The sequence below is a fragment of the Oryctolagus cuniculus genome, chromosome 8 (genome assembly GCF_964237555.1).
Source record: "Oryctolagus cuniculus chromosome 8, mOryCun1.1, whole genome shotgun sequence".
Lineage (NCBI taxonomy): Eukaryota > Metazoa > Chordata > Mammalia > Lagomorpha > Leporidae > Oryctolagus > Oryctolagus cuniculus.
The window spans coordinates 18,426,996-18,451,840 of record NC_091439.1 but is presented as its reverse complement, the minus strand read 5'-3'; the positions used below and the strand labels follow the sequence as shown (position 1 = coordinate 18,451,840).

The 24,845-nt window shown below is 39.8% G+C and overlaps 1 protein-coding gene across 13 annotated transcripts in view; it reads right to left on the bottom strand.

The window, feature by feature from the left end:
* The window catches only part of SLC10A7 (solute carrier family 10 member 7), a 290,444-nt gene that overhangs the window by 140,097 nt on the left and 125,502 nt on the right, over positions 1-24,845 (bottom strand). Inside the window, exon 6 of one of the 13 annotated variants that reach the window (XM_051820013.2) lies at positions 9,769-23,553. The exons of 11 other annotated variants lie outside the window; for them this stretch is intronic. In XM_051820013.2, the coding sequence (XP_051675973.1) occupies positions 23,497-23,553 (57 nt within the window). In that variant the 3' untranslated portion in view covers positions 9,769-23,496. Of the gene's footprint in view, positions 1-9,768; positions 23,554-24,845 lie in introns of those variants that run through there. One more of the 13 variants, XM_051820019.2, reaches the window with a different exon arrangement.

Here is a 24,845-nt window from a genome sequence, read left to right as displayed (position 1 = left end):
CCTCTCTCAACCCTCTGCCCTGAAACTCCCTCTCCATGACTTGCAGACTTTGTAACACGTGACACTCCTCACCTGAACAGTGCAGCAGGTACTCAAACATCCCATGCCTGGGAATGCCTTCTGCGTCCTGGCCCTGCAGAGATCCTTTCTCCAGCCTCTGAACTCTCACCACTTCCTGTATCGCAACTCACAGTTTCCTTTCCTTGGAATGCACTTCTGCTGCTCTTCATTTGTTCAAATTCCATTCAAACTTCAAAACCCAACTCAAGGCCCTCAGATCCCAATTTTCCTTCTGAAATCACCATCTCTTTTATGCCACATACCACTCTCTTATCGGCAGAGAAGTTATTTATGTGTATGTCTCCCATCCCCTGACAGTCCATGAGTACTTGAAACAGGAAGCATAAACCATAGCAAGTTGTCTTTTTCAAGCTTTGCAAAGCCTCATGCAGACAGGAGGCACTCCATTAACAGCTGCAAAATCACTAAATATAAATGCTTGTCTCTGAGAGAACTGCAGGGAGATTTGGAGGCTTTCTAATACTTTTGGCAACTTTCTTTACGATTTTATGCAAATTGCTTAACTTTAGTAGTGTTAATGGTAGTGATAAAATAATAGCACTTTCTTTTTCAAGATGTGGCACTTTACACATACTGTGTCACTGAATCCTCACAACAGCTTTATGAAGTAGACATTAGTACTATATTACAACAGTAAGCTAAAGTGTAATGAGATCAAGTACTATGTCCAAGGTCACATGTGGGGTGTTGGCTTATGATTTTTGTCTTGCTCACCTGTGTACTGTTAATATCCATCACCTAAGGTGTTTCATAAATGTCTGTAAAATAATTTGCTTAAAATCAGGTGTCTGTGCCTGCTTAGGTATATGTAAATTCAATGCCTAATACTATTTAGACAAAACAAGAAAAAAAAGTAACTTGACTTGATGAGATAAACAAAGAAAAGCTGATACTTCCTATTATCACAAAAAGTGACATCATGGTCCATAGACTCTTTAATAGATTGATTTGGTTTTTAATTTTTTGATTGATCATGATCAACAGCAATACTTTGAGCAGCACACCCTAGAAACATGCAAAATTAAGGGACTTTTTCTTTGGGGGTAGAGGGAGTTTCTGGTGATAATCTAGGTGATTTTAGCTCTGCTTTTTTTAAATGGCAATTTCACCAAATCCCTCAAGTGAGAATCAGTTACTTCTCTACTAACCATTTAATATGACCTTGGAAAAAACTCAAGCAGGGGGGCCGTTGTTGCAGTAAGCAGGTAAAGCAGCTGCCTACAATGCTGGCATCCCACATGGGCACTGGTTCTTGTCCTGGCTGCTCAGTTTCTGATCCAGTTTTGTGGTAATGGCCTGAGAGTAGCTTGGGAAGGCAACGGAGAATGGCCCAAATGCTGAGGCCCCTGCCTCTGACATGGGAGACCTGGATGAAGGTCCTGGGTCCTGGGTCCTGCCTTCAGCCTGGCCCAGCCCACACCATTTCAGTCTCAAGGACTTCACGTCCAAGGTCACTGTTCATCTTTTAATACAACAGGACAGGGAGTGGGAATGGCTGTTTTACAAACATGAATCACATATTTGGAATGAAGAGGTCTGGTGGTTTAGCCTCCCAGTTTTGAGAACCTGGACAAATCACCTCATTAGGCTCTTTGATTCACACAGTCCTTAGCTATAAAATGCAGATGACCATCCCTAGGATTTGTGAGCTAATGGATGTGAAAGCACTTTGCCCAGTGGCAGAGCTCAGTAAGTGTTCAGTAAATGTTAGTTGAATGCAACCTATGGGTACTCAAAAAATATTTTTAGGGATAATGATAATGAAGATAACACTGAAGTGTTAGGTGGTAATTTTAATAGAACTTATTAAAGACATCCTTGATTCTACTATTTGAACAACTATTTTTATTCCCATTTTATACCTTACTCACAATGATCAATCTACAGATATATGTGTTCATTGAATGAATACATCTGCTCCATGAATGAATAAATGCATTGTTTTGTTACAAATAGACCAGTTCACAGGAACCTGTATTGAAATTGACGAGACAAATTTTTTTTTTTAGGATTTCAATGAATGATTGTTGTATTGCTAAATCTTATTAAAGGTTTAAGTTATGCTACACATGGGGGAGGTGTGAAGGAGTACACAGATTACATAAAAGGCAATCATTTAAGTTAGAATTAGAACCAGAACCTTCTAAGCAGGAGGAGCCAAGAAAACTCTAGCCATTTCCCTTCCTACTTCACCAATTACTTGAATTAACTGAGCTTGAATTTAACTGCATTGCAAGAACTTTTGGCTTTTAATTCAAACTTTATGTTCTCCAGACATAAAGATAGAAAATTCAAAATGCAAAGCATGGTTTTAAAGATGGCACATAAGAAAGCAAGAAGGGCCTTAGGATTAACTAATGCTCAGAGCAGAGCACCTGAAAGGGAAAATCAGACACACAAATCTTGATCTATTTTCACTGGAGAGAGACACTAAAGGTAGAAAGAACACTCTAATCCTACAGGATATATGTTGCTGTGTCATGTATATAACAAATGTCTTACATGTCATCCTGACATACAAAAACTGTCTGCTTTGCTCAAAAAAGGACAAGTAGGCCATATCAACTTGTGCCCTGATTAGTTTTTTAATTTTTAAATCTTTATATAAGATATACACATGAGAATTGTATTAAAGTATAGCAGAGCTTTTAAATACGAGCACCACAAATTTGAACACTGCAAACGTGTTAAGAGGGAAACAATGTCAGGTATCCATTTGTGACAGCGCAAATCAATGTCTCTAAAAACAGCAGGCAGGTCTATGGGTTATTCTTGTTACCAGACAGAAAAGCAGTCTGTGGCGACCATCACCAAGGAAAGAAAAAAAAAAAGCATCAAGTAAAAACATCGCTAAAAGCAAATAGAATTCTTGAACTCTTTGACCTGCTTTGAGTTGAGAAATAAAGTGTGCATCAGCCCTGCGGTTCCAAGTCCACTCAGATATTTGGGGCAAGTCTGTAGAGCTAGATTTCTTTGAGTGGCTGGTCAACTGGTAGGGACTTAACTACACAAAAGGCAGATGATGTCTTGTCTTTGCAAAGTCAATACATCTTTTCACAGGTCCCCAAACATCCGTAACTCTAATCAGTAATTGTCATTAAAAGCCCTCATTATGTGAAGTGAGTGTAATTAGAGCATCTTGCCCTCACAGGGTGTACTGCACAGAGAAGGCTGGAAGGGTCCATAAATTAGTGCCAATTCACTCTCTCCGTCTACCATGCAATCTGCTGTGAGAGAGAAAAATCGTATTTATTCACATTAAGGCGAAAGCCCACTGGCCCCTACAAAATTAGCCTAAACACTAACTGCAGTTATTTCAGGGACTCCCTATTTCATTATGTGTCTCAGAAATAAAAGAGATAAAGTTTGCCATCAATAATGCCGAACATATCTGCTGAATACCACAGATTCCAAGACATTAATAATTCAAAATCTTGTGGGAATTTTGTCATGGTGGAGATACGACTTGTCTGCAAACGGAGCTCGGGGGATGCCCAGGATGATCTATTCCTGCGTGTGTGCACAACTGCTGTGTTCCTCCCAGTGCACGGGGAGAACACAGATTCTGCTGGGCCTCTACAGCTTCTGAGTCCCTGTTATAAAGTCGCGATGCTTGGCACGTTCCCATCTTCATGTGAATGGTGACCACCACCGTCTGTCATCATATCTTAAAGATGAAAGGGACTGGTAAATTATTTTATTTCCATCTCTTAAACATACGTGTGTGTGCACAGGTATATTTGTTCTGTTCATATAGTTGCATGCGTGGATGTCTACGTACACGTGAGCTCACATAACTATCAGCCTCAGATTTCTTGACAAAGGAGAAATTAGCAAATTCAGTTAAGATGCTCGCTGTTGTTCTGCAGACCATCGCCTGTGACGGTGGCAGGAGCAAATATATTCACCAATATTTTCTCCGAAAGCTTCCATTATGGCCTAGCCAGACTCTCAACTCTTGATGAAAGCTACTGAATAATTCCCCATGCTAAAGCAGGAATAACATTTCTAAAGCTCAAATCTAATATCATTGCCCTGTGGAAATTATTCTTATTGACCTTTGAAACTTAAATCCTCTCTAACAGGGCCAACATCCTATGGGACCTGGTCACCCCTGCCCATTGCTGCCTCACTCATACCAAGCTCTCCTTCTCTTCAGGTTTGGTGCACATGGCTTCCAGTTCTTTGAAAACATCATGGACAACTCTGCCTCAGGGCCGTTGAACATGGTGTTCTTGCTTCCAAAATGTCTTCCACTTAGCAAATCCCTACCACTGCTCAGCTTTCAGCTTAAAAATCAACTGCTCAGAGAAGACTTCTCTGAAGCTCCCCCCACCAAAAACAATTTTAATAATAAATAAATTTAGTAACAATTACTAAATTTTGCTATGTATTAGACACTATGTCCTACTTTTTCTATACATCTTAACAATTTGGTATTGTTCACCCCATGGATTTATCAGCATCATCATCTTCATTACAGACATGTACATGAGTCCTAGAAAAATTAAGAAACGGTTATAGGGTCACACAGCTACATTCTCTCTTTGCACCTTGTATTCCTTGGCTATCACCCATCAGATAATTAGCAGCCTCATGTTTTCCTTCCACACTGGAATGTAACCCCCATGAAGGCCAGAGCTGTGTTTATACTGAGCCCGGGGGAAGAGAACTGTGCTAGCGCTGGGAACACAGTAGGGAACAAGTTTTTCTTGAACGAATGAGTGTACGGCATACCGAGTGACGTCTAATAGAGGGAAAGCAAAGGCTACCTGGAAAGAATTCGTGAATCACTGCTGCTTATCCAGTTCGAGTGCTGAATATGGGAAGTATACATAGGGACACATTATGATTAAGTACTACGTGAAGTCTAATCAAGCCCAGAGTAAATGTAATCTGAGTTACATAATTACATGACATTCCCTTTAGGGAATATTGGCACTTGCCAATAAGAGCAATTATTCAGGGCACCTTTTGAAAATTCAGTCTCTTGGCTTTCAGAGTAGGCTTTCTAGTTCCTAACTTCAATTTCAAAGTATATATGCATTCAAAACTCATTAAAAATTATGTATAATTAGGGTAAAATTGTTTCAAAGGCTCATAGGAGACCTCTTTCAATGAACACAGCTAATTCTTGCATCAAAACAGAATCAATATTATTCCACATTATTTGGGAAACAGAATCAGTGATTATAAATTTTCTGGAACCTAAGAAGCAAGGCTAATTCCCCTGATTCTGGGGACTAGTAAAGATCAGCCCTAGATTTCAAACTGGTAATTGATGGTTATAATCTGAATGAAAACCTGATTGCATTCTTTATTTTTAGTCTTTAATTCAACAGCCTGCATCACTAAATCTTTTATCTACCAGTGTTATATCTATAGAATACAATTAATAGGCATTGTTTCATATTCTTCCTTTCTACAACAAAGCAGTTAATGAATACTGAAATGGTCAAAGGTATGAGGCAGCTTGCCATGAAAATATGTTCAAAGAGTACAAGCATGATACTTTAAATCACAAATCATGCATTTAAATAGAACACAGATGCCAATTTAGGGAACCAACAGAGCCCAACCAGGTACACGCTCAATGAATCAGGGCCACAGGGTCCAATGAGAGCTGGGAGAACCAAGAAAGGATTCACAGATAGCTTCCGTCTAAGCCCATGGGTCATAGATCACATTCCTCCACATTCTCATTCACGTAAGGATAAAAGGAACAATCTGTATTTTTGAGAACCATGACCTATTAGACATAAATGAACTTTGTTCAGCTATCAGCAAGGTTTAAAGGGAGTGCTGTTCTTCAATCAGCATCTGTACTTCTTCCACGAAGCCTTCCCTGATCATTTCTCTCACGCCCTAAATCTCTAAACTGTCTCTCCATTACATGCTTCTGTTAAACACAGGCTTCTATTATCCTGTATTTCAAGTATTTGTGTGTACATGTTTTCATTTTTTTTAAATAAAGATATACTTATTTATTTGAAAGACAGAGATACATAGAGAGATGGAGAAACAGAGAGATCTTCCATCTGGAGGTGCACTCCCCAGATGGCAGCAATGGCCAAAGCCAGGAGCCAGAAGCTTCATCCTATTCTACCACGTGGGTGCAGGGGCCCAAACACTTGGGTCATCTTCTGCTGCATTTCTCAGGCCATTAGCAGGAAGCTGGATTGGAAGTTGAGCAGACAGGACACAAATGGAATGTTGGCATCAGAGGTAGCAGCTTTATCCACTATGCCACAATGCTAGCCCCTGTGTTTCCATTTTGTAAGCAGCAATTTGGGGGGTGGAAGGGGCAGGTTTTTCATCTGATCACATTTTGTGTCCCCCAACCCTGCACCACCAGCACTTTCCATACTGGATGCACACAACAGAACAGTTCACATCACAGATCCATGAACATGGCTACTTGTGAGTGATGTGAGGATGGGTAAGATCCTCATGTATGCATGTACTTGCTCCCAACATATGCAGAAACAGCATAAATCTCATGGGGAAAAAAGGGTATTAAAGATAAGTTTACTTTGGCACAAAATTTTTTGAAACCCATGTATAATTTTTCATAATATTTTTTCCCATGGGCATTTTGAAGACCCCCTCATGTACATGGATTTCAAAAATTTTTTGCACCAAAATTAGCTTATCTTTTCTAAAAAAAATTATTTATTTATTTGAGGGACACAGAGAAAGAGACAGACAGAACGTCATCTGCTCATTCACTGCCTAAGTGCCTACAACAGCCAGAGCCAGAAGCCAGGAGCCAGAAGCCAGGAGCCAGGAGCCAGGAGCCAGGAGCCAGGAGCCAGGAGCCAGGAGCCAGGAATTCAGTTCATACTATTGGCCAGATGTTTAGCTGGACCCAGTCACTTGAGCCATCAACACTGTCTCCCAGGATCTGAACTGGTAGGAAGCTCCTATCAGGAGCTGAGCCAGGAATTGAACCCAAGTATTCTGATGTGGGATTCAGGCATCTTAACCACTAGGCCAAATATCCACTCCATACATTTACCTTTTAATTTCATTTTTCCATGAACTTTTGGAAGTACCCTCATATACTAACATTAGAAACGTTCGTTAGCATCAAAATATAATGACTTAAGTGGAAAGCCAAAATAAGTGTACATAACACTGCACAGCATGAATATCTTAACTAAAGGAGTGTTACTACTTTGACTATTCAATAATTCAATGTATTTTTTCTTCACTTTTCCCCAACTAACACTTACAGATAACTAAGTATGTCATTTGCTTTCTTTGCTCAATCTGGAAGACATAGAACTTAACATTCATGAAAATCAAACTAGCCTTTGATTTTGGAACACTGATCATCCTTTTCTCTTACAAATGCACCATGGATTGTTCTCATTATAGAAAAATCTATAAGGAAGGTTTTTTTTTCCCTCTATACACTTGCTCTTTTCCCCCTTTTTTAAAAAGATTTATTTATTTATTTGCAAGGCAGAGCTACAGAGAGGCAGAGGCAGAGAGAGAGAGAGAGAGAGAGAGAGAGAGGTCTTCCATCTAATGGTTCATTCCCCAGATGGCCACAATGGCCAGAGTTGAGCCAATCTGAAGCCAGGAGCCAGGAGCTTCTTCTGGGTCTCCCATGTGGGTTCAGGGGCCCAAAGACTATGGCCTAGGTCATAGCTGAGAGCTGGATTGGAAGTGGAGCAGCCAAGACGCAAACCGGCTCCCATATGGGATGCTGGCACTGCAGGCGGCTTTACCTGCTATGCCTCTGCACCGGCCCCCCTCTACATACTTCCAACAGTAGTCATTCCTTTTCTCTAGCTCAGACCTAGTATATACAAAGTTTGTTTAATCATGTACATCTCAAGATGGAATAACTAGACACATCGGTTAACATTTTGTTCCTCAACTGAGTGACTCACAGGTTTCAACTATTTGACAACAAAAGGAGACCATTATGTTAACTTTTAAATAAAAGTGGGGAGGGGCACATTGCATATCAGAGTGCCATCTCCAGCTCCTGATTCCAGTTCCTGCTAATGCACACCCTGGGAGGCAGCAGTGTTGGCTCCAGTCCTTGGCCTCCTGCCACCCACATGGGAGACCTGGACTGAACTCCCACCTCCATGGTTCAGCCCCAACTAGAAGCCACTGTAGATGTGTGGGAAGTGAAGGAGGAGTTGAGAGCTCTGTCTGTGTATCTCTCTGTGTTTATCTGTCTTCTGACCATCTCTCTGTCTCTCTCTGCCTCCCAAATAAATAATCTCTTAAGAAGAGATAATTAAATCAAATTAATTCCAGGTTTGTTTCCAAGCATGGGGAAAAAAAAAAAAAGAATACAGATACTGGAAGGAAAGTCTATGTAAGTGGAAGGAGAATATTTAAATAAAAATTTTCCTTCCAGTGATGGACATTTCACCAAAAGTTCTAAATAAAATGAATTACTGTGTGCATAATAGTATGAAAGTCAAAAGCTCATGAAAGTAGAAAGGGTTGATAGTTTTAGATTACATTACTCTAAATAAAGAAGAAATTGTTGCTGACATCACCTTGACTATACTGCATATTGACATGTTTTTGAAGGAATTACAGTTGTGTGGCACAAGTTAAAATCAGATTTATTTCAATCAGCAGCAGAATATTTTCAAAAAATAAAAACACATTAGGATACAAATATATGAAAAGGCCTTTCCAACCTTGTTTTGCATTTACAAAATTTTTAAATTCTTTCTTATTTGCAAGCCAAAAATATGTACAGTGGTAAAACAGTGCTATTATATACATATTCATAAAAAGAGGAACTTCAGATATACACAAAAAAACTCCTGCCCACTACTTCTCCAAAACTTCACTGAAAGAAAAGCAGGGAGGGCGCAGCCACTGTATAAAATCAGTACTAAATGTTTAAAGCTATAAGAAGAAAAGTCACCAAGATTTAAACCTAAGTAACAAAGGGAAAAGAAACAAGAGAATTAAGTCAAACACTCTGTTAACTGAATTCAGACTATGGAATTTTACCAAGCATTAATCTAATATATGCCAAATTAGATTTTCAAATTCTATAATATTTGATTTCTTTTTTTAAAACTAGTTTATCCTCAATCCCAGAAGTTTTTCTTTCAAAGATAAGCTACAATTCTAAGTGGGATTTCTATTCAACTAGGAGTTCTATTGTTATTTTTTAAAGCATTTATGAATCATATTTATGATTTTACCCTCCCTAAACATTACTTTTGACTTTAAAAATGTTAAGACTGATGTGAGAACTAAAAGATGGTTTATCGTGGATTAAATAATCCTCATTTTAAAGCAGGACCATCAGCACACTATTTGTCAACTAAAATAATGTCAGAAAAGTTTTCAGACATCTGAGAATTTCTTTTGAGTTAATGGCTACAAGCAATACCAAGTCATCTGGAAATTTCAGGATGATACGTGTGCTTTGCTTCCGAAACACAACCCTGATTGCATATACAATTTAATACAGATGGTACCTATGATCAATTATATATCAATATATAAATTCTACATTTAAAACATAAATCATATACACTATATACATTTATATATAAATTAACCTATACATTTATATTCAATATAAATAATTCCAATATATTTACATAAAATTAACATATCAATTTATATAGTTTATATAATTTAAAACATATACTAAGTAAATGTTTATATAGTTCATTATTTATTGGTTTAGCTATATGGATCCTAAGTGACTTTTCTGGTTTTTCTTGTGGGGACCACATCCTTGAGGAAACCAACACCACATTCCAGTCTGTCCCAGGGAGAGCCTGCACAGGACCTTCAGCGCTGGACAGCTTGACACTTTCCTTCATACCTCAGTGTAGTGGAACTTCTCATTAATATTCCTCCTGAACTTTGAGCCACAGGAGTGAGGCCATCTGTACAAACCCCCATCACCACAGCCAGGCCACTCACGCTGGTGCCGTTTTCACACATTAAGTCTTAGCAGTTTACTTTGCAACCTACACACCTGTCTTTTAAGAGCCCAAGCAGTCAGTCAACGTGTAGTGAGTAAATCTGACGTGGCTTCAAAACAGGAGAGCAGAAGAAAGAGCTTTAAGAACTCTCAGGGGCCAGCGCCGCGGCTCACTAGGCTAATCCTCTGCCTTGCGGCGCCGGCACACCGGGTTCTAGTCCCGGTCGGGGTGCCGGATTCTGTCCCGGTTGCCCCTCTTCCAGGCCAGCTCTCTGCTGTGGCCAGGGAGTGCAGTGGAGGATGGCCCAAGTGCTTGGGCCCTGCACCCCATGGGAGACCAGGAGAAGTACCTGGCTCCTGCCATTGGATCAGCACGGTGCGCTGGGCACCGGCCACGGTGGCCATTGGAGGGTGAACCAACGGCAAAGGAAGACCTTTCTCTCTGTCTCTCTCACTGTCCTCTCTGCCTGTCAAAAAAAAAAAAAGAACTCTCAGGAGTTTGATTTAATGCTATGAATGAAGCAAGAGTGGAAACAAAAGCCGAAAAGAAAACTGGATAAAGCAATAACAAAAAGAGTTGGTCGTTTGGCAGAGACCCTAGGGAGCAGAAGTTCAAAGGGAGAGCCATATAGCACATTTGACTCCTTGGGCAGCTCAGGTGGACACAATGCCACAGATGTGCAAGGCATTATTGACAGAGCATTGGTATTTTCTGCACCATCATATAACCAGAACACAATAACTCCTAGGAGCAACTTAAAATTTCAGAAGATATGTGTGTATGTGTATGCATGAATATATGCCTAGGAATATACAGGGAGAGAAAAATCTCTTCTGAATTGAAAAAAAATCTCTTCATAAAGCAGTGTCCAACAATTGGACATTTGTTTTGTCAATGAAATATCAACTGGGATACAAGAAGAGCCATGTAAAAATGTAAAATGTATATACACTCATACAGATACACTTACACTATACTTACCTGTAATGAATGTATGACATCCAGGACAGCTTAAATATTTACTTCCCTGGTAAAGATATAGTTAGAGAAAGAGAAGTAGTATGAAAGAGATTCTTCCTAACAAAAGAAGTCAGAGAAGAAAAATTAAGATCAAGAAAACCAAAAACACCAAAGGAAAATCTATACGAGATCCACATCTTGCCAAGAGTGGAATATTTGTGATAAGAAAAGTAGACAAGCCTTGGACCAGTGATCAGGAAGCTCTTTAATTTGACATAATAAGAAACAGACTTATGGACCACAGCATGCTGAAATCACTATACTTCAGACAAGAATTTCTTGGTGATGTCAAAAAACAAGAAGGATGAAATGTGGCTTTGTAAAGGCAGTTAAGAGATGGAAACAAAAGACAAGTTCACTCTGACAAAGTAGAAAAGAAGGGAGGAAAAAAAATAGCCAAGTGGGAAAAGCAAAACTTGGAATGTACGTAGGGATCACAGACCAGGGACGGAGGAGCAAGGCTCCCCAATTTCCAGGGCTTTGGTCCTTACTGGGCCCTGGAAACTGGTGCATTTATTCTACAGATGTTTAGCACACACTAGGTGCCAGGCCCTGTGTAAGCAGCAGGGATATGGAAGGAAAAAGGCAGACAAGGACCCAGCTCTCTTAGAGGTTACTCTCTAGTGGGGAATGACAGACAGCAGGGAAACAAACAGGTAACTTTTTTTTTTTTTTTTTTTTGACAGGCAGAGTGGACAGTGAGAGAGAGAGACAGAGAGAAAGGTCTTCCCTTTGCCATTGGTTCACCCTCCAATGGCCGCCGCGGCCAGCGCACTGCGGCCGGCGCACCACGCTGATCCAATGGCAGGAGCCAGGTGCTTTTCCTGGTCTCCCATGGGGTGCAGGGCCCAAGCACTTGGGCCATCCTCCACTGCACTCCCTGGCCACAGCAGAGAGCTGGCCTGGAAGAGGGGCAACCAGGACAGAAGCCGGCGCCCCTACCGGGACTAGAACCTGGTGTGCCGGCGCCGCAAGGCGGAGGATTAGCCCAGTGAGCCGCGGCGCCGGCCAACAAGGTAACTTTTAATACTGGTAACCTGGTGATGAAAATCCAAGGGTTGATGTGCTAGAAAGCCCTGGGAAAGTACTCAGGGAACAGCACAGAGGAGTTATCATTTGAACAGACACCTGAGTGACAAGAAGGAGCCAATCTAGTGAAAACCAGAGGGAAGAATGGTGGAGTCAGTGGGGGGCTGGCTAGAACAGAGGCCCCAGTGAGGAAACAGGTGCCTCTAGGGAAACACAGTCCTTTGGGCTGTGGGCTGCTGAGGATGGGAGAGGTAGTACAAGATGGGGCCACAGGGAAAGACTGGGCTAGTCTGCATGGCTTCTGTTGTTGGGATAAGGAGTCTTAATTTCATCCTAAGGGCCGTAGCAAAACAATTTAGCCTTTAAAACTGGAGAAAAGTTGAGAGAATGATGATACAACATAAGATGTATAATTACAAAGATCACTTTAGCTCATGGAAAGAGTCATAATTTTTAATGGGATTACGTAGAAGCAGGGTGACCAGTTAGGGAATAGTTGTAGTACAACAGGAACATACATGGCATGAGAAGTTGATAAAAAAAAAAAAAAGATACATTTTGAAAGTAGATGCAATAGATTTTCTTTGTGTGTGTGTGTGTTTTTTTAAAGATTTATTTTATTTATTTGAAAGCAGAGAGAGAGGTAGAGTCAGAGAGAGAGGTCTTCCATCCACTGGTTCATTCCCCAGATGGTTGCAACGGCCAGAGCTGCGCCAATCTGAAGCCAGGAGCCAGGAGCTTCTTCTGGGTCTCCTACATGGGTGCAGAGGCCCAAGGACTTGGACCATCTTCCACTGCTTTCCCAGGCCATAGCAGAGAGTTCGATTGGAAGAGGATCAACCAGGACTAGAACCGACGTCCATATGGGATGCCAGCAATTCAGGCCAGGGCCTTAACCCATTGCACCACAGCACCAGCCCTCTAATAGATTTTTTAATGAGTTAGATTTTGGGGAGAGGGAGAATCTAGAAAGAGAAATCAAGGAACCCTTTTGAGTCCACATAATATGTAGAGCTGTTTACTGAAATAAGGAATATTGAGGGAGGAGCAGTTTAAGGATGGGAGATCAACATATCTGTTCTGCACATGGTAAATGTGAAGAAGCTATGTGGGGTCCCGGGTGAAAAATCAAATAGGCCTTTTAGGGGAAGAGGTCAGAGCTGAGGATGCCAGTTCAACAGCACAAGCATTCTGGTGTTACACACAATCCAATGAAATTGAATGGGTTTGCCTACAGAGATGATGTAGACAGAGACAAGGCCAGGAGCCACACCCAAGCCCTGCGCTATTCTAACACGAAGAGTTCATGCAGAGCACAGAAGCTACCTAGGAAAGAGCAGAGAAAGCAGACAGAGACCCCAGGGGAGGAAGTATCATGGAAATGATAAGGAGCAAGTGACCAATCGTATCTAGCACTGCTAAGTGTTTAAGAGGCAGACAGAGAAATCACCACTGGATATAACAAGATCAAGGTCACTGGTGACCTTGACAAGATCAGGGTCAAGTGCTGAGTAGACCTTCAGGGAAACTCAGAGTAAACTGGTGGGTGGGTGGGGGCATTAGAAATGGAGATTGGCACAATTGTTTTAAATATTGCTTGGAAGAGGAGAAGTGAATTGGGGCATTGGCTGGAGGAGAACTGGGGGTAGGGGGTGGGGTGGTGTTACAAGAGCGTGGTCTGACAGAGGTTCATAGTCAATCCTATTCTGGTTTCTAGGCTTACACACAAATGTCTGGGATGAAAAGTAGGATCTTGAGTTTTTCATTGACTCTTCAATGTAATAAACACTTGTTGAAATATTTACTGGACTTCTAGGTGTGAGGCACAGTAGTGGAAATTGGAATAGAACCAAGGATATGGGCCCCCAATTTCAGCACTTGAACTCTGGCTAGGAAGCAGAATCCCAATCCCAGACTTGTGGAATTTTTGTTTCATGGGTCCAAAAAAAAGTAGGTTAAACCTAAAGTTCTGCTGGACTTAACTATGGTTCACATCTGATGACAAACATGAAGGGACAGACTGTCAATAAGAGCTACTCCCCCTCTACACACTTACCATGTTTATTTAAAGCTCAACTTGTCAGTTTGGGTCTTGCAGATATTGAAAAAAGAATAAAAAGAAATAGAAATGAATCAAAAAATACAATTAAGAAGATGGCAGAAAATTATGCTGACATTTAGGGAAAATCTACTTATTTATAAATGTGTAAAGATTAGTAATAAGAAAATACCCAAAAGAATGTACCAAAAATTCAACTATGTATGAAAGAAATGTAATCACAATCACCAAATGGCCTCAAGAGTCAGAGAGGAGCAGCGGTTAGAGCCATTTGGCTATGAGACAGCAGTATCTTTCTCAGACAATGTAAACCACTCTGGCAGCACATGGTAATCATCTTCTGCCTGGAGAAACCTTTCCATTCAAATCTCCTCGTGTACACTGGCTGAGGATCCCTCTGTAACTGTCAGTGTACACAGTGCTCCCACATGCTCCGTCCTCTACCTCCAGCCTCCTCCAAATTATGGTCACAGTCAGGCTTGGTTCATTTCCTGGATGATGACGGATGACTTCATTACAGAAACACAGGTAAGAATTACATACAAAGAAAGAGAGCAGTCTGAACAAAAGGGCAGAGACTGAGCCCTTTTACCGTATGATCTCTTACTAATAAGCCTCACATCTCCCTACACCCGGGAGACCTGCGTGACCACTTTTGGTTTGAGAAGGAAGAAAGAAAGAACAAAGTGAGGGAAGGTAATGCCGCAGCGCTTCTGCATGCCAGCAGCTCTGCTGAGGCCTCTCCTGTTTCCACATCCACTCCTGAACAATACTACCTCACCCATGCAGAAGGAGACTGAGACAAACAGGCCTAAGAATTTTGCCCGAATTCACAACGTTGCACAGTTGGAGCATTGAGGAAGAAACTCCAGTGTGTGTGACTCAATACCTTTCTCTTCCCGGTATAATAGACTGTGGGTATGTAGGCTTAAGTATATCAAAATGAGGAGAAGTTGTGTAAAATAATAAAAATAATATAGAAGTGTAATTTATTTGTATACTGGGGTGTTTCGAATCAGTATTTTTGTTTGCAAATGTCAACTAAGCTAATGGGATAAACATTTACATTTATACAACCATCACAGAGGAAGTATAAATACATATACACATACACACACAATTACTAATTTCAGAGTTAGTCAGGAGTGACCTGCAGACATGAAATGCCATACATAGGGAACAGCACTTAGAAAGCAAGACCTGCTGTGTTGGGTAGCATATTGTTACCGGGATGAAACTGATTTTAGCCCCTTTTGGTAGACACAGGTAGAAAGGATATGTATATGTGAACACACACACATACACATACCTGTGTCTGCTCTCTATCTAGGTACTGAAACGTGTATTTTTAAAACATGGAACCATATTGATATCTCCAACTTCAGTCCAGTACTACAGGACTTATTCTTCTGATATTTGTAACTTCCTATTCCAGTAGTAAGAAATCAGGCTCCCACTACCCTCAATTTATTTCCTCATTCCTCCTGGCCCTGTTAGTGCCAAGTGCCTTGGTTTTTCCCAACCCCCTGGACCCAAGCCCAGTCACCTGCTCAGCCCCAACCACCTCCTGGGCCCAACACCCACCTTGGTCCTGACAACCTTCTCAGCCTTGACCCCAGAATCTGCCCCAACCCTTGCTCCTTTAAGGGGAAGGAGAAGAACCAAAATATACCTTGAAAGAAAAGATAAGGAACGAAAAGAAATGAGGGGGTGGGGTAGGGATACAGCAGGAAGAGGAGAGAAAGAGCTCACCCTCACCTGAATGCCCATCTACCTGGGAGTATTTCTCTAGGCTGGGAGTCATTTCCCCACTTCTTTCCCCTTGAAGATATTCCACTTAATTCAGCCTGCCACTGCTTTAGGGAAGTCAGATGTCAGATTAACGGTTTTTGGTTGTGTGATAATCATCATGAAATCTAGAATTAGAAAGGCAATTCAAAACCTGGTTTCACTACTTAATAGCCATGGTATCTTAAGGAGAGAAAAACTCTGTGACTCCTGGTTTCCTAATTTTTTATATAGGAGTAGTAATAGTCATTAGGAGGAAAAATCTAATACATGCACAATGTTTAACATAGCACTAAGTCCATGTAGCCTTGTAGATTGTTATTACTGCTGTTACTCTTTTGCAATTTTAATTCCTATTACTACAGTATCAATTAGAAAGATAATACATTTTACATACCCACTAACAGCATATAGTTCTGTCTTTCCATTCTTACCAATAATGGGTCTTGGTGAATCTTAAACTTTGCTCATTTTGTAGAAGGAAAATATTTTTATTTGCACTGATGGGATTATCAAGACACTTGCATGCCTTTTCATGGGTTTGTGACATATCTGTGGTTGTTTTTCTGTGAATGGCCAGTATAAGACCCTTCCTCATTTTTTCTATGGAGGGTATGTATTTGTCTCTTCTTGATTTGCAGGGATGGCTCATGTATGAAAAATGGAAGCATTCTTTTCTTTATGCTACTACTCTGCTCTGTGAACTTCGGATTAAAAGTACTTTGTTTACAGAGGATGAACTCACTGACATACCACATAAGCATAAACTGCAAATGAGCCTTCCGTGATGTGCACTGCAGTGGTTTTGCTCATTACTGGGCCTGCTGGACCTCTTTACCCGAGAACAGCAGAGGGATTATCCTCCCAGGTCAGACCCCATGTTGCCTAACTAGTGCAGAAATCCATCACTGAAGAATGGCCTTCACAATGCAATAAGGATCATCCTCATCATCAGGTTTATCATGACAATACTTCCCTATTCAGAATTTACAAAAAGATCTGCCATATCTTAGCTTCCCATTGGTTCTGAAATAAATGTACTCAGAGCTTTTTAAAATTACTTCTCTGTCACCGTCAACAGAGCTTACGAAGCTCCTTCAGCTTTTTATTTCCAGGTCTGCCATCTGCATCTGTGTTCCCCTTATCCATGCCATTCGTGCTTTGATAGATTTCCACTTTCCAGGCCTAAGAGTGTTAATCTTTCACTTTGTTCTCATATGTCAATTCCTCCTCTCTCCCTCCTACTTCTATGATCATTTTATAATGAATTGGTAACCACAATAATGAAATTTACAGAGAAAACCAGATTTTGAGATGCTGCCATAACTAATGGAGTCGGAGAAATGATGAAAAGGGCTTTAATGAGGTTTGAAATATAGTTGGAATATTACAGATAGAAAATCAATTTCGAAAATGCTGTCAGCTTCATCCATGGGGTGAAATTATTTAAACACACACATCTAAAGGACTGCAGTAAATTGGAAGGCAATGAAGAATTGGAAATTGTTCTTTTTATCATCTAGCTATCTCTATTTTGTTATGATTAAAAACCTAACTAGGTAGATATGTGAATACCTTGGATAATCAAACATTGGAAGGACTAGTAAGTGATCAAGCATTTGAATACTTTAACTTAATTTTACATAATCATAGAGGCAAGGAAGAGTTTTATATCTCTTAAGAAATGTTATTTACAAAACAATGCTGATTCCATTGAACAAATTGTACTCCCTTCAAGAGAAAAAACTGAGTTTGTGAACTCACGGCTGATGAATATTTTGGAGAAAACTATCTTTTTTTCCATGCAGCTATTTGTGTGTGATGTGTATACTGTAGAATACCTTGTACAACAAAGGGAGACTGTTGCTTAAACAGATTATCAGGGTAAAGGACAATTAACAGCTGCAGTTCTCTTAAAATAATTTATAAGACCTAGAAAACTGCTTCAAGTCTTGGTTAATTAAACATTCAATAGATTCACAGTTCTGAATCTTTGAAAATTAGATGAAAGCTATAGCCTTTCTCTCTAGAAAAACTCATACACAAATGCAGAACAAATTTTGAATATAAATTCTCAGAAGTTATTAGGATTCTGAGCCTCTGGGCTAAGGAACGTCTCCTCTAGATAAAGTTTTGCTTTGCTTATTTTGCTTTTAAGGTCATCACTAAACATCTAATATATGAACTAATGTTTTTACCTTAGGCAATCCATCTATGCAGGGTCTTCAGAAAGTTCACGGAAAATGCCTATTATGAAAAAAAACTAACCATAGATTTCAGATTGTCCTTGCACCAAAATAAACTTATGCTTAAATCTCATGGATAGTTTGCAGGGTGAGGCTTCTCCACTCTCTGGTATGGATAACTCCCAAGGAATGTGATGTCCTGGTGAACTCTGCGGGAAACTTAATGATTTGCCAGAGAGCTCCTGGCAATTTGACAAACAGGAAATCAACTACTACCTATGCGCTCAATGCCTGGCTCCCACTATTTTTCTGATGACTTTGAGACATGATTCAGGTCTCATAAACAAAGCTCCCCCTCACTCCACATTTGCAGCATGCCAGGAAGCTTCAGTGTAGGTAGGAGTCAGGCTGTCACAAGTGAGGTGGAAAGCATACATGAGATAAGCGGTAAACTTTACAGCTCCAGCCCTCTCTCACAGGATAGGAACACTACTTCTGAAACAGCTTTGTTGAGGTCTAGCTGATACACAAAGGACTGCACATAATTCATGCATCTGTTTTGTTGAGTTTGGACACATGCAAGCACGGGTGACACCAAACTCAAAATCAAGCTAATAGATGGATACAATGCCCAGGTGTTTCCTGTGCCCCTTCGCTGCTTTTTGTTTTTGTGGTAAGAACACTTAACATGAGATCTCTTTAACAAATCTTGAGATGCACAATAGCATGTTGTCAACTGCAGGTATTAGATTGTGTGGTATATCTCTAAAACGTCTTCATTTATATCTAAAACTTTTATGCTTGTTCAGCACCAGTTTCCCATTGTTCCCACAAACAGGTTGCTGCATTATTAAAGGGTGAAAAAGTGACTTCTGAGACAGATACATATTTATTCAAATCCAAATACAGCATATCCTACAATCAAATAAAAATTTTTAAGCAAATAGTTAGTGTACCAGCCTCTATTAATTGCCTATCTAATAGTCATTGCCATCTTTTTTGTGCCAACAGAACTTGATTTCTCTGGGGGCAAGAAGAAGCTGAGTCTAGGATATGACTCATCATTGGATTAAACCTTTCACATGTCTAACCAACATGTGCCTCAAATGCATGATGGATACCCAGGCATGGCTTCTCCTTCAACCTCAGAGCAGAGGGATGTGCCAGGAGTAGCAGCAGCTTTCTGCTTCCCTCCCTCCTTCTATGTTCAATAAATGTGAATGCCCATGTGTGCCAAGGAGGGAAGCACGGTTCTAAGCCGAATCCCATTCCCTTGCATACATACCCCGTTCCGCTCCTTTCCTTAGAGCTCACAGCAACCCCGTGATCCAGTTCTGGTCAATGAGATATTAGGGAAATTATGCTGGCTCTTACTTATAAAAGGAAACAGTAGAGATATGGCAAGAACTTAGGACCTGATTATATTGTTGAACACTAGGGCCAAGATTGGAAATTGCTTACTTCCCATTTTCTTATGAATTGGGATAAAAATATCCATATTATTGAAATTTGACTGATGCACACTAATGGGTGGGAGATTTTAAGTGAACTTTTTTTTTCTCAGAAGCATCCGTAATTCTCAACTTTATAGGATATCTAAGCCATCCCATTCTCCCCAGATTATCTAATGTTTTACTCTCTCTCTCTCTCTCTCCCTCCCTCTCCCTCCCTCTCTTTCAAATTAAAAAAAGAAAAAATTCAACTTCCAATGTTGTACATTGAAACAAGAATGAATTTTAACATGAGAATTATACATTAATTTAATTTAAAATGTTTATTTTTTTATATAAGAGGCAGAGCCAGGACCACGATCTAGGTCTCCCACATTCAAAATTACTTAAGTCATCCCCACAGTCTCCCAGGGTCTGCACTGACAGGAAGCTGGGGACAGAAGCCGGAGGTGGGAATCCAATGCAGGGACTCAATGTGGGACATAGGCTGCTATGCTATATGCCCACTTCCTGTAGCTTTATTTTAAAATGGGGAAATAGCATGTTTGTGAACTGATGATAAATCAGTTATGCTATGCTGGGTTCATTCATGCTGTGTTAGCTAGTCAGGAACCCAAGAACTAGAGCAATCATCGTGATGTGGGAAACACAGGCAGGCAACTAGTTGGGTCTGAAGAGCTGGAAGTCACAAGCCTCATAGCCTCACCCGCTTTGTACCTCTCTACCTGCTTTCCTGTGATGCATCTGTTACATGCAGGACCACAGCACACAGGAGGCAGAAGGAGGTGGCAGGTGGAAGGGTGCTCTCTTTCTGCGGTGGACCTCGCTTGAACATACTGCGCCAGTCTTTTTAGCACTCCTATGAAAGTTGCTACTCTCAGGCCTCCCTGTATATGGGCAGACCTTCCTCATTGCAGGGACTGTCTTCAGTCCCCCCCCCCCCCGCCCCCAGTTTATAGACAACTCTTTGGCTCATTCATGTTGTATAGTTCTCTGTCTAGGGCAGCCTACACTTGTGTGTGAATGAATGTTCATTCCCTCTCTGCCAAATATATTCTATATATTTCTATATATTCTATTCTTGTTTGCACACAATACCTGGATTAAAAGTTAATAAATTCATTGCCTAGATCAATGCTATATACTATTTACTTTTTAAAACTATAAATATCTATGGCAGAGATGATCCTGTACTGAAGGGTACTGTTCATATACACATACATACACACATATATGACATATGATATATATATATATGTGTGTGTATAATATGTTCAAGACTATAATTTCATATCTACATTAGGTATCAAATCACTAGACTTAATGTACTAGTAAAGTATCATAAAAAGTGATACTGTTTGCTGCAGAGATTAGCAGTTAATCTTAACATTTCATAGCATAATTGTGCCTTCCTGTGGGAAGGAGGGCACATATGATAAAACTGATAATGATAAACTGCACATGATAGTAATTTACTTAACTCTTAAGAACAATTTGGAGTTACAAAGAATCTCACATACACAATATTATCTGTTTCTTTTTCTTTTTTTAGATTTTTTTTATTTATTTGAAAGAGTTACAGAGACAGGTAGAGTCAGAGAGAGAGAGAGGTCTTCCATCCACTGGCTCACTCCCCAAATGGCCACAATAGCCAGAGCCGAGATGATCCGAAGCCAGGAACCAGGAGTTTCTTCCAGGTCTTCCATGTGGGTGCAAAGGCCCAAGCACTTGGGTCATCCTCTACTGCTTTCCCAGGCCATAGCAGACAGCTGCATCAGAAGTGGAGCGGCCATCTATATGGGAGGCTGACACTGCAGGCCAAGGCTTTAACCCACTGCCTCACAGCGCCGGCCCCTCATCTGTTTCTTGTAATAATTCAGCAGGGTTAGATATGAATTATTGTATTATCCCACAATAAAGATGTGAAATAGAAGCTAAATAAGTGAGGTGACTTGACTATAGTCCTAAAATTAATACGAACAGTCTCAGAAAATGATCCAAGTTATTCTTTTTGTGTGTATGACTATTACCTTTACAGTTTTTTTAACGACAAAATAATGGGAAAATTTAACAGATAAAAAACTCTAAGTTCAAAAGGGTAGAATACACTGAAAAATGAGTGTTCATTCTTATTTGCATGTTTTATTGATTTATACAATGTTCCTATGTACTATTTAAAACATGACAACAATAAATAAGATGGATGAAAAATTACTCTTTTAAAATCTGTATATGGGGCCGGCGCTGCGGCTCACTAGGCTCGTCCTCCACCTGCGGCGCCGGCACTCCGGGTTCTGATCCCAGTTGGGGCGCTGGATTCTGTCCTGGTTGCTCCTCTTTCAGGCCAGCTCTCTGCTGTGGCCCCGGGAATACAGTGGAAGATGGCCCAAGTGCTTGGGCCCTGCACCCACATGGGAGACCAGGGGGAAGCGCCTGGCTCCTGGCTTCAGATCAGCGCAGCACGCAGGCCGTAGCGGCCATTTGGGGGATGAACCAACAGAAAGGAAGACCTTTCTCTCTGTCTCTCTCTCTCACTAACTCTGCCTGTCAAAAAAAAAAAAAATCTGTATATGGAAGTGTGATTTAGAATATTTTCATTTGTAACCTGAGTCAATATTCAAACAATCACATGTCACCAAGCAAGAATAGCAAATGATACATAGCACATAGATCTTTATCTCAAGAAGCTCACAGGACTTAAGGGAATAATCATAAAAAGTAAAATCAAAGAACAAACTTTTCACAAAGTGAATTTAGTAAGATGCTATGGCTTTGTGATGCTAAGTATTGTGTGAAAAATTGTGAACCAAGATATTTTGATCTGAAGTCTAACATTGACCAAGCTGCCAATTAAAGTCAGTATACCTCAAAAATCTCCCCCAAATCTCTAACTACAAAGCCAACTGCTGTGTGTTTGGACTCTTAACAACCCACTGACGCAGGTCTACTGTGATCCTCATTTTGCATTTAGAGAAACTGGGATCAAGAGGTGTCAACTGGCTCCAAGTCACACAGTTTGTCAAGGGTGGGAACAGATTCTAAGGCAAACCTGTTGGACTTGCAGTCCCTTTGTCCTAGGAGCCAAAGTAAAGGCATTTTAAGCCTCTACATTCTTACAGACTGAGTCGACATTTCAGTAGTTCCTTAACTTTGAATCTCAACAGAGATAAAAGAATATTTTAATGGTATATTTTGTTTATAGCTTCTTCACCTTTAAAAAGAGGATTAAGTATTTATGGTGTGCTCTCAGATATGTGTCAGACTTCGTTGTGTGTGTTAAAGAGATCTGTGTTTACCAAAAGCAGGTGTTTTGATCCTGCGGTCAACCTACACAGAGTAGCATAATGCATTGTAGCATGATCAGCCAGCCCATAAGAGAAAAAAAGCAAAGGGTAAAAGGAGAGAATAAATAATTCCAGGAATTGACATTTCTCTTAAAAATGTAACCCTGCTTTAAAATTACGTATTAAACATTTTTAAAAAGATGTAAATATGGACACTTGAGAAATGTTTCATGGTAAGGGTGACAGCAATGATGGTTTCACATTTATTTGTCTTTATTGGCCTTCATTACAACAGAAGCAAAAAAGGAAAATAATTCCTGGTTTCTATTGTCTTAAATTGTCACTTAATCCTATGAGTAATCTATTTCTAAGTGTACTTTCTTATATGGAGAGATGTAAGTCATTCACTTGCTGGAATAAAACTTACAAAACGAAGTTCGTTTTGCTTGTCAAGTGCAGATAAAAGGAAGAAGGGAAGAAACAGTTTAAATGTAAAAGGCACCTTTTCCCTAACTCCTGCACTAGTTCACACAATAACATGAATAATTTAACTACCTGAAACTTCATATGTGCAGAACACTGCATGCCGACCAGTGGCATTTTCACTTCAAATTTGTATGGTCTTTAGTCAGTGCTCTTCATCTGCATTTCTAACACCTGCTTCAGTCAGCTGTGAAGTATGCTGTTATCTCTACAGTCCTCTTTTATCTTTGCTCTGTCCATCTAACAAAAAAAAATTACATTATAGAATATAATTACTTGGCCTTAAAGAGATAGGGAGTAATTCACATGATCTTCTGAGAGGTATTTTCCTTTATCTTATCAAAAGACAATTTTAAAACAAGTTACTAATTAATGTCATTCGTCATAGAATACATATCCTTAAATTAATACTCTTACTAATAAGGTATAGCAAAAATAACAGCACCTACTTCTTCTGCAATTAGTATTTGTTTTAGGTACAAAAAGAAAATAAGAAGTATAGTAATGGATACCATTATAAAGCATACAAATACCTCTTCTAAGTTCATTATTATACTGTTTCTTATAAAAATGATGCCTTTCTAATTTACCCTAACATGACCTAAGTTAAAATTTTATGTATATCAACATAAGCATCAGCCACATTTTGACAGCCAACCCACTGTTGATAATATTCATTGACAATAGATTATTTGCCGTTATGCAAGTTTTTAAATTTCAACCGCATTGAATTGGAAGGGAGTCTGAGGAACTATCTAAACTTCTCTGTTTCCTTTAATAAACACACACACACACACACACACACACACACACGGGGAAGATTTCATTTATCTACAGTTGTTATAAAATTATATTTTCTACCTAAGATGATTTCCTTAGAATAGCCAGAGATGACTCTTTTAAGACATTTTATTTCCATGTGTTTTAAATAGGACTCATTAAAACACATCATTAATTATTTCTCTACTTTGTATTTTAAAAAGTTTTAATATAATCTTTTATTGATGCCTAACAATCAAAATTATACAAGTGTATTTAAAACTCTCTTATATTCTGTCATATAATATTGTGGTCCTATCAAATGTTAGCAAAACAGGCAAGGCTATGTGCTCCTAAATCAAAGGGATCAAGCAGAGTGGAGTCATATTTAATGGTTCCGTTGTCTTTCTCTGCTTTGAACTCTCAGTATTTCATTTTTTGAGCTGCTTCTTCAGTACAGATTTTTGCTTCTAATAAGTTCTAATTAATTACTTAAGATGAATTAAAGGTTGCTAATGTAATCTTGCTCGCTGAATCAAAAATCTATAACAGAAATATCATGAAAATATTAATTTATATCATTTTTTTGTTTTTATTCAATTATAAATACTACGCCTTGCAGCCTTTCCATTCAAGCTGAGTTATGCAGCCTACCACCCAGAATGGAGTGAACAACTTCTACGATATTAAGGTTAATATTCAGTTTGACAGTCAAATTAGGCTTATTTGAATTTTTAGAGGGAAAAGAGTCTTGAAAGAGATTCTCAATATCC